The sequence below is a fragment of the Frankliniella occidentalis genome, unplaced genomic scaffold (assembly GCF_000697945.3).
Source record: "Frankliniella occidentalis isolate FOCC.00 unplaced genomic scaffold, Focc_3.1 Scaffold18, whole genome shotgun sequence".
Lineage (NCBI taxonomy): Eukaryota > Metazoa > Arthropoda > Insecta > Thysanoptera > Thripidae > Frankliniella > Frankliniella occidentalis.
Genome location: NW_026267148.1, coordinates 1,185,662 through 1,194,693, shown reverse-complemented (window position 1 = coordinate 1,194,693; position 9,032 = coordinate 1,185,662). Strand labels below are relative to the sequence as shown.

At 50.9% G+C, this 9,032-nt stretch overlaps 1 protein-coding gene across 1 annotated transcript in view; it reads right to left on the bottom strand.

Annotated features, from left to right (window-relative positions):
- LOC113210666 (protein turtle homolog B) overlaps positions 1-9,032 on the bottom strand; it is a 359,298-nt gene that overhangs the window by 41,687 nt on the left and 308,579 nt on the right. Inside the window, exons 8-9 of the mRNA XM_052264309.1 lie at positions 2,863-3,007; positions 2,466-2,596 (exon numbers count right to left, since the gene is read on the bottom strand). Coding sequence (XP_052120269.1) covers positions 2,466-2,596; positions 2,863-3,007 — 276 coding nt within the window. The remainder of the gene's footprint in view (positions 1-2,465; positions 2,597-2,862; positions 3,008-9,032) is intronic.

The following is a 9,032-nucleotide window of genomic DNA, read 5'->3' as shown; positions in this document are numbered from 1 at the left end:
GTCGCGTGTTATTGTGGCCATACGTGTGGTCACGTGGGACTCGATGTGTTAAGCAATTTAAACGCAGCGTTCCACAATTACATTTTCATAGCATATTCGACATTTGCAAGACCTACTGAGAAAAGTTGACAAGTTTTAGACAGCAGCAGGCCAACGTATGAGTTAGTTGTGTGGGCCCATTTTAAGAGATTTTTGAGATGCACAGTCGTCGAGGGGAGTGTGCGGTACGGTCTTTCGTCGCCGAATGATAAATTCCTGTCACGGCTGCAAGCCCTTCTCTCGCTGCTCCTCCTCGCCCCACACTGCCCTGGGCTACATTGTCGCCCCCGCCCACTGTGCTATGACCGCAAACCCTGGCCAAAAGTTGCTTGTCCACCAACATTCCTCCGCCCGAGCCCGAGGACCGCCCAACATTTGCCGAGTGGAAGAGGGACTACTTGACCTCCACGTCGCAGGAAACTGACGACCGGCACACTGAGTGCAAAGCGTTACTGTTACAGCATGGAAGCAGAGCAATACAAAAACAATATGCATTATGTTACTTCAACATAACAGGCCACTAAAAGCGTTGAGTTTTATTTAAACACGGCGAAACTAAATCATTAGAAGAGTAAACCAACTTGATTCAGGGCGAGGGACAGAAAAGTGGGGCTGCACACACATTCCTCACATCACAACTCCTTTTCGTTTATCATAGCAACCAACCACGCAGTGGAGCGCGAAGATTGCGAAGCGTTACGAAGAGACAGAACGGGAAAGAAGCGATCACGTGACCTTGTCATCGGCGTGAGAAGCATTTTCTCCGGCACTCTATTTTGTCCCGTTCAGCCGGGTAGTAAAGAGGTCAGGGGAAAGTAAATATGGCACAATATACACAATAATAGGAGACGGCAAAGCTTCCACTGCATTCCGAAAGCTGAAGAGTCGGTGCACGTGCCTGCCTGTGCTGATGCCCCTACCCTCCTCACCCCAACGGATCTCTCCCCCCCACCGAACCTCTTCGGAATCAAAACTTAGCTTATTGCTCTCGAAATACTTGTAAGGCTTGTTATGAGGCTTTGCATTATCACAGGAGTTTGCCCACTTCCTCCCTAGCCCACCCCTCTTAGGGCACCGATAAAACGCCGCAGTATGACACCCGAAGGACACCATCCGGACACCGGCAGGCCAACGCACTGCCAGTCGCCAGTACGCAGCGAGGACAAAAACACCACGAGACCTGCGTGAGGACATCACCAGGACACCGCCAGGACACCACCACGACATAACAATTTATCCCCCGCCTTCACTGCTTTGCTTGCAAACGGCCGCCCAGGGGCCAATGCACGCAATCCCAATACGGGGGGAGGAGGCGGCGAGAGGCCCATAGCAGTGCAACAAGGACAAGCATCCCCCAGGACCTCGATAACAACTTGTGCGTGGCGGAGCGTGGCGGGGCTATCGGTTACATGCAAAGTATGAGGTCGTCACGAGGAGGGTGGGGAAAAGAGAATTGGCAGAGCGAGTGAGACGCTGATCTGATTTCAGACCAAAAACAAGGAGATCCCAGGGACCTGTCTGTCGTACAAAATGATGATTGAGGTTAAATGCGTCTCAATTATCACCTTTGGTGTTCAGGTGTTTAAAACACTATTGTGGAGGTACTGGATAAACAACAAAACGGACGGACTGGGCGACGCGCTCCGTAAAAGCCCGCCGAGTGGCTTGCCTTCAACACTGAAGAATTTCGTCGTAAATTTACAAAATTTTTGTGGACTCGAACTAATTTAAGTGGTAAATTTACGACAGCACATACTCCCCAATGCATTTTAAGTCGATACGTACTGCATGTATTTTTACGAAAACCAATTTGTAAATTTTACAACTTGCTTGTAGGAAATTTTTCTGTAACCACCTGCGCTGGTCCTCCCTGCAGGGTCAGACCATGATCCCGTTCAAGACTTTGTTTGGCGCCAGTGACCCAGTGACCAACCCCGAGCCTCCCAATCTATCTACCCATCTCCCCGTTCATCTATTATCCTCGCCAAGCTCCAAAGCGCTGCTAAAGTCCGCCTTCGTCGCTGATGTGGCCGCAGTTATAAAAAGAGCTGTAAAACAACTGGAGCGGAGACAGTAAAGGCTCCTCCCTCCTCCCCTCTGGTCCAGAGACCTGTGCCCTGTGCTCTACTCTCATCGCAACCCCCTTCTCCCGCTCCTCTCTCCTACCCCGATCTCTCCCCTCATCATCATACACAAAATCCCCCCCCCTGCCACCCTCCCATACACATACACACTCACACACGGGATAACCGACAAACAGGGGGAGAGAGAAGAACAAGACAGAGGGCTGGGAGAGTGAGGGCGAGAGAGATATAAAATAAAGCTGGTCCGAGCTGGCCGCGAGGAGACTACTGGAACTGAGGAAAAGCATGCGCCCATGTTGCATATTTCGAACCTAAAAAAACATGTCCTGCGGTTGTACTCACATCATGTCGCCAGCCGACACGGTGTATCCTCGGGTTGGCTTTGATGTGGCACTCGAAGAAGACGTCAACGCCCTCTGTAAGTGCGCTGGCGTTGAGAGGGCGACCAAGTTGCAGCGTGACTTTTGGTGTATCTGTAAGAGTAGGGGAAGTAGCATGAGACGAAGAAACAGTTCAGAATTTAAAAGCACCTGAAGACAGCGGGACCGGCCAAAAACGTCGCAAATCCAACGAATTTGGCCGGTGCAATGGCGCTTCATATTGCGGTCTAGATCTAGTGTCGTATTCAACTACATATTGTATTCACACATCACAGCTTAGGGGTCGTCCACATATTACGTCACGCTATTTTTGGCAGTTTTTGACCCCCCCTCCCCCACGTCACGCTTTTGCTACTTACGGTAAATATCAAGCGTCCAGCTGTCGACGAGGGCCGAGTTGGGTAGGCGGGGATTCTCTGCGCGGCAGCTTAGCACCAGCCCAGAGTCGTTCACGGAGGGCGTGAAGTGCAGCGTGCTGATGGTCGAGTTCTGGTCCTGCGACGTCTGCGGCAAAAAAAGGAGAGCGTCCCAATTAATACCTTCCACCACGACGAAACCGGCATTCCGCCCCGCCCCGCCTGTTGCGCGGTCCAACCCACCGCGCCATAAAACACGACGCCACGCGCGAGCCGCGGGCGCGCTCACGTGACAAGATTATTACTCCACGCCGCTAAACGCCGCAACGAGGGTTGGGCTGGCAAAAACCTTGTAACCTCGCTAAGTCGAGTTTCTTCTGAGGAAACAAGTAAATAAACGGGGAAATACTTTTGCTCTTGCTTTTTGAAGGCAAGAAATTCCATCAACGCCTTAGAGTAACTAGGTGAGTACGAATCTTTGTAAAGATGCAAATGCGTATCTGCCTCCAACACAATATATAATTCATTTCTCGATATGCTGCGTCTTCTGTAGATGGCTTCGCGATCCGCAAAACTGCGATGCGCCTCGTGTACCTATTCCTGCTGCACTGCCAAGCCAATAAGCCCAAGCTAAAGTTTTGCTAAGAATTATTAAAGTTTTTGAAGTTGCCACTATTTGTTCTAGTTGGTTGCTTCAAAGTAGTTTTCCTACGACCACTTCCAAGTGGTCCCTCCTATTCCTCTGCACTCAAAATAATGTGTCAGCGTTCCAGTAGCAGGTGTCACTGCACCAACAAAATTGTCCTTGGAATGGCTTCTGGAACATGGGCTGCTAGTCAAACGACATCATATCCTGGCCCAGCGGCATTCGTCGGTGGCACAACTACTGGCAGTCACAAGTCACAAGGTTAGTAATAAGGTGTCCGTGAAACAACTACCCGGATACAAGAACAAGGCGGTCGTTAGCACAATTTTTCTTTAGTTCATTGTGTGCCCCGCTCAGGTGTTTTCTGGGAGGCGGAAGCGGCGGACACGCCAGAGGTTCCGCCCGGCCGGCGGACAGCGTCCGCCCGATAGCCAGCCTCCCCGCAGCAAACAATCATCGAGTTGACTGTTCCATAATTAATCTCGATGAGGTCAAAGGGCAGGGCCCGCCGGGCAACTTCGGCGCCTTCACTCCCTTCTCCTCTGCGATTTGTTTTTCCAATTTGCAGCCAACGTTTTGCTATCAAAATGTTGAGGTCGGTAGCCACGGCAGGTTGGCTGGCCTGGTCAGGCCTCTGTACTGTAAGTCGGGCTCGCAGCTGTGCGTCATAAACTTACGGTAGTCGTTGTCGTGCTACCGAACCGGGCCGTCCGGGGCAGAGGGGAGGGGAGCACGACACTCTTGGAGGACCCCATCCTGCCCTCTTTGGCCGCTTGCATTTAGTGCCACGGCGAGAGAGGCTGAGTGACACGGCAGAGTGAGGAGGGATGGGGGCGGTACGAAGGACGCAGACGAAGGGTGGACGAGGAGGAAGGAGACAAGGAAAGGATAGGGGGACAGGAAAGTCAGAGCAAGAGAGAGGCCTGGAGAGGGGAGAGAAAAGGGGGGGGGGGGGGGCAGCGGGGACGCAGCAAAGGGATGAAGGGTTGGATCGTTGGCCAGGGTGGAAGCTGGAGGGCATGCTTTAGCATAATTGAGGGCGCTGTGAAATACGCAGGCGGATGACGCCTAAAGGACGCGCGGGAGGTTTGTAGCCGTGAGATGAGCGGAGACTGGTGGCGGCCTGCAACCCCCAGTGCAATGCGCGCGCGTACGTGTGCGTGCGTGTGTGCGTGCGTGTGTGCTTGGGCAACCTGCTGGAGCCAGACAAGAGCAGACACAGACTGACGAAGTGAGAGGTGAGCTTATTTTCCTGGAGCCGGCGAGCTGCACTCGGAGGAGTCGGTTGCTTTAATCCTGATTGATCGCTGGATTTCGACATCCGGACGAGCCGATAACGGCGCACGCCAGCCGCTACCGGCCGTGCAGCTTAATGGCACATAATGTGGGAGTTAGAGCCGCGCCGGGCCTCGGCAGGTTTACACACGGGGATAAAAGGGGGCGACGTGCGGCGCTCGGGCTTGACGGGGGCCAGCGCTGGGGTGGCGCAGGCTGGAAAGTAGAGAGATACCTCTTCGCTAGAAATTAACGGGCGAAGTAGGGAGCGGGGTGAAGGAGAGGGCCGGTGGAGGTTTGAGGGAAGACAGAAGGCGAGACGAGGGTGCAAAGTGAGAGAAGGCGGAACCACTGGAAAAGTAGTCAGTAGTCACCGGAAAGAGTGAGAAGACCAATCGCACTCTAGTCTATACAACGGTGCATGTAAGTCGATGTAAGTAGTTGTAAATTGCCGTGTGTTAAAACATCTTGTATGGTTTAACCTTTTGAAAGTCATCATGATGCGTGCTCACCTACATCTGGCCCAAATTACAACTCGTACGTGATGAAATCTGTCAATATACTCAAAGTTCAAAATTGCCTCTTGCAGTGAACAAAAGGAGTACCTTGTGTTAATTAGAGTGTATGGTCTGATTTTCAGGGGCACCTGTTTTCTATAGTTAAAAAGAGATGCAGCGCAAAAGAGATAAAAATGAAAAAAACATGAATCGAAAAGAGAAATAGTAATAAAAAGCAGCAAAGGAGTGGACAATTGTCCTCTTAAGAAATAGAAAATGACGGGATCGGCTCTACCGACTCAGTGGTTTGTTCCTATCATTTAATTTGGGAGCGGCTAGGAAATAAATGTGCTACCTGGTGTGACTGCTCCGAGGATCATCCTGCTAGTGGAGCAGAGTAGTGGTGTCCTGCAATAGAGCCGCTGGAGAGTTGGGACTCTATAGAGTAAGAAATCTTTCCCACGCGAATTAATTACGTAAAAGGCTGGTAGATGTTACCCCCGAAAGACAAAGGGCTCCAGATGACCCCTTACTCGTTCGCGACGTACGCCACTCGAGAACAGGGGGCTTACTGTTCCATTTGGCATTTTAGCATAGGAAATAAATGAACAGGTTGTGTTCTCAAACCAGGCCCCATTCGTTGCGTTTCCTAATACCCATAGAGCAGGTTTGGTTTGAGTAAGGCCTCGAAGAAGGCTTTGTCACTTTATGTGCGTGCATATTCCTTTAAACGCACTGTGTGTGTCCTGGAGCTCACAGTAGGGACGTATGTGCCCGCTTTTGGCTCAGCACTCAGCTTGTTAATCCCTGCCGCTGCTCGCTGCCGCCCTAGAAGCCGCCTCGGACGGCCGGTTCACCGTCCCCCAATGGTGCCAGACGGGGCCGACCATCGAGTGGCCCACCTCTTGTTCTGGGCCGACGGAGCGGCGCAGAGCCTAACGAGCTTTGTTCTCCAAGTGAAGACCCGAGTCTGATGGCTGCTACGCCGCGCCTAGCGGGCCGTCCGGCCTCGTCGGCTCCTCATCCTTTCGTTCATCCGCTTCTCCTGGTTACTCGCCATCTTTATTCTCCACGCTTCTGCTGCTGCTACTGCTGCTTTTCCCTCCCAGATTGATTATTGATTTATTCAGAGGTCGATAGGCAGGCAGAGAGCTCAGGCCGCACGCTGCCGCTGCACCTTATTCTTCTTTCCATGAATTCCAAATTGGGGGAGGGCAAAGGCGGTGCGAGTCTTGCCGCACGCCGTGAAGAATGGCCCGGCCTCTGTGACTGTTGCCCTCTCCGCGCGCGGTGGAGCGCGGCGCAGCACCGTACGCCGTACGCGCGTGAGCGCCGTGGGCCCGAGAGCAGCGGAGGGCGCGACCTCTGCCCTCCACCAGAGTCATGGGGCGTGAATGAAAGTTGTGAGAGTACGCCATGATCAGAATTATATCCTTCACTAGCAACCTTAAATATTTCACTTGCGACGGGCGAGAACACTAGACTGTTTTTCACCAATTAAAACAAAGACCGAACAATGTGTCAACGATACATCCCCTGAATTAGGTAATCTAAGTGGAAGGCTAGGACAGCTTTCTAGAAAGCTAGCTAGTAGTGCAGCACAAAAACATGATTCAGTTGTTTGTTGAGTTCTAGGCAAAACTGCAAATGAACGCGGAATTTCTTGAACCTAGTCGCACGTGGGTATAAAACCATAGCAGTCTTTGTCGTGCCATCGACAAATAAATCAAAACTGAATACTGGCATCAAAATAAACATGCTTTACCGAGTCTTTAGGGCAGTATGACGAAATTTACTTTGCCGACAACGAGGCTCTGTACCTCAGGACGGCGAGTCGGAGGGCTTTGCCACTGCTGCAATTGACAGATTGACTGGTGTCGACCCCAACTCCGTCCAGGTGACCGCCGCCGGGAAGGAAGGTTAGGGGAGAGGAGGGGAGAGGATAATCCGACGGCCCGGACAGGCCGGGGAGTAGGAGGAGAGGGGCGGAACACGGGTGCTGGCAGAGTGATCCATGATGCCCTATTCGTCTCCGCCCGGCGCGCGCCACACAAGCCAATGGCAATGCCACCCATTGGTAGACCGTTAAGAAATGAAATCCCTCAGGCTTGCTGAGATTAGAGTGAGAACACTTGCGGAAGAGTTAAAAATCTTGTTTGTTACAATGCTCGAAGCACGTTACGAAGAGAAGTCGTTGCTCGTCAGAAACTAACAGTGGATATTATAGACAGATCAGATGTGAGACATCCCGAGACAACCTTTTTCGGCTTAAATCCGTGTGAATTGAAGATACAAATCCAGTAAGTGTGTAGCAATTTCCTTTCTTAAATGCTACCCTCCTCTCCGATCTTCCCCCTCCTACCGTCGCCTCCCACAAACCAGCCTATACGAACCCACAGTGCAGACGTACTCACCCTGCCACACATGCACAAACCCCTTCTCTAACACACACACACACACACTTCCTAACTGGGGTCGCATCCGGGGCGCCTTATCCGATTATTCGATTAGCAGCGCAGCACACTAGGGCACCGAGTGTTTTCGGACGTCGAGGCATTAACCTGTCAGCATCCCTTACAGCATCCTCTCGTCAGCAGCGGCCCAGCGGCCCGAAGCTGAGCTACCGCCATTAACACTCGGCTAGCGCAGCTCGATAGTGGCGTCGGATATAGGCAAACGGAGAGAGGTGGGATCGCCGTTTTGTTCCGTGAGCAATTTAGTAAATTTGTTCAGAAGTCATCTGCATCACCTCGATATCTCGCAGAATAAAAAGTGAACAGGCAATAAGCGACATATTTCATTTTTAAATCCGAGACATTGACAAGAAAGGCAAATTGCATACTCTAAAATATGCTGTTAAATACACAGGAAATTAAGATATACGACCGGGAAGTCCCAAGGAAAGCCAGACACAGAAGAAAGTGCATCTCTTGTACTCAACTGTGTTTATACTGATGGTATTCTTTTTTCGCTTCAGCTTGGCTGTTGGCAGCACGCTGCTCGGCGTGGCTGCCACAATGCCTCACAATGAGAGCCTCAAAAAGCTGAGCGGTGACGAAGCCTCACGAGGCCGCATTGTAGCCAAGCCCGGGCTCAGGCGCGGCCGGGGCGTGAGGCTGTGGGTCAACCTGAACGCCCCAACTCCCAACATTCAACCACAACAGAGCAACATTTGTCAACCAATTCCGTGATTCCAGCACTTAATTTAATAAGGTTGAACCAAATTGATTGCTTCGTATTTTCTTATTGAGAGAAATATTGCTTATTATTACACAGTTTTGCGTAGACAACACTGGTAAAACACAAGTTTTGCAGAAATATCTGTAAGGTTTACACAAAAACTTTCTGCCAAAAAAAATTTGTAAATTTAAGATCTGAAATTGTTGATTTTCAAAATTCTTTGAAGATGAGGGAGTGTCTGATGTTAATCGAAGTTAACAGCCGTTTATTAAAGAACTTGGTGACTCAGAGAAGATTACGCAGGTGGGGGCGGGTTTGCCTACCTAAGGGGCCATGGCGCATAAAGGGCAGCGACTAGGCAAACCAGCCCGCACCTGCGTCTTCTCTGAAGCACCTGATACATGATTATTTCCTCAGAAAATATAGTAAATTTCATATTTTTCATAGTGAAGGTAAGGACTTGGAAGTAACAGCTTTAACAGTTTTCGAAACGTTTTTTTCTTTAAATCAGAGCAACTTTCGAGGCAATTGTACTGTAAAGTATATAACAGCCGTGTTTTTACCCACGAGCGAAC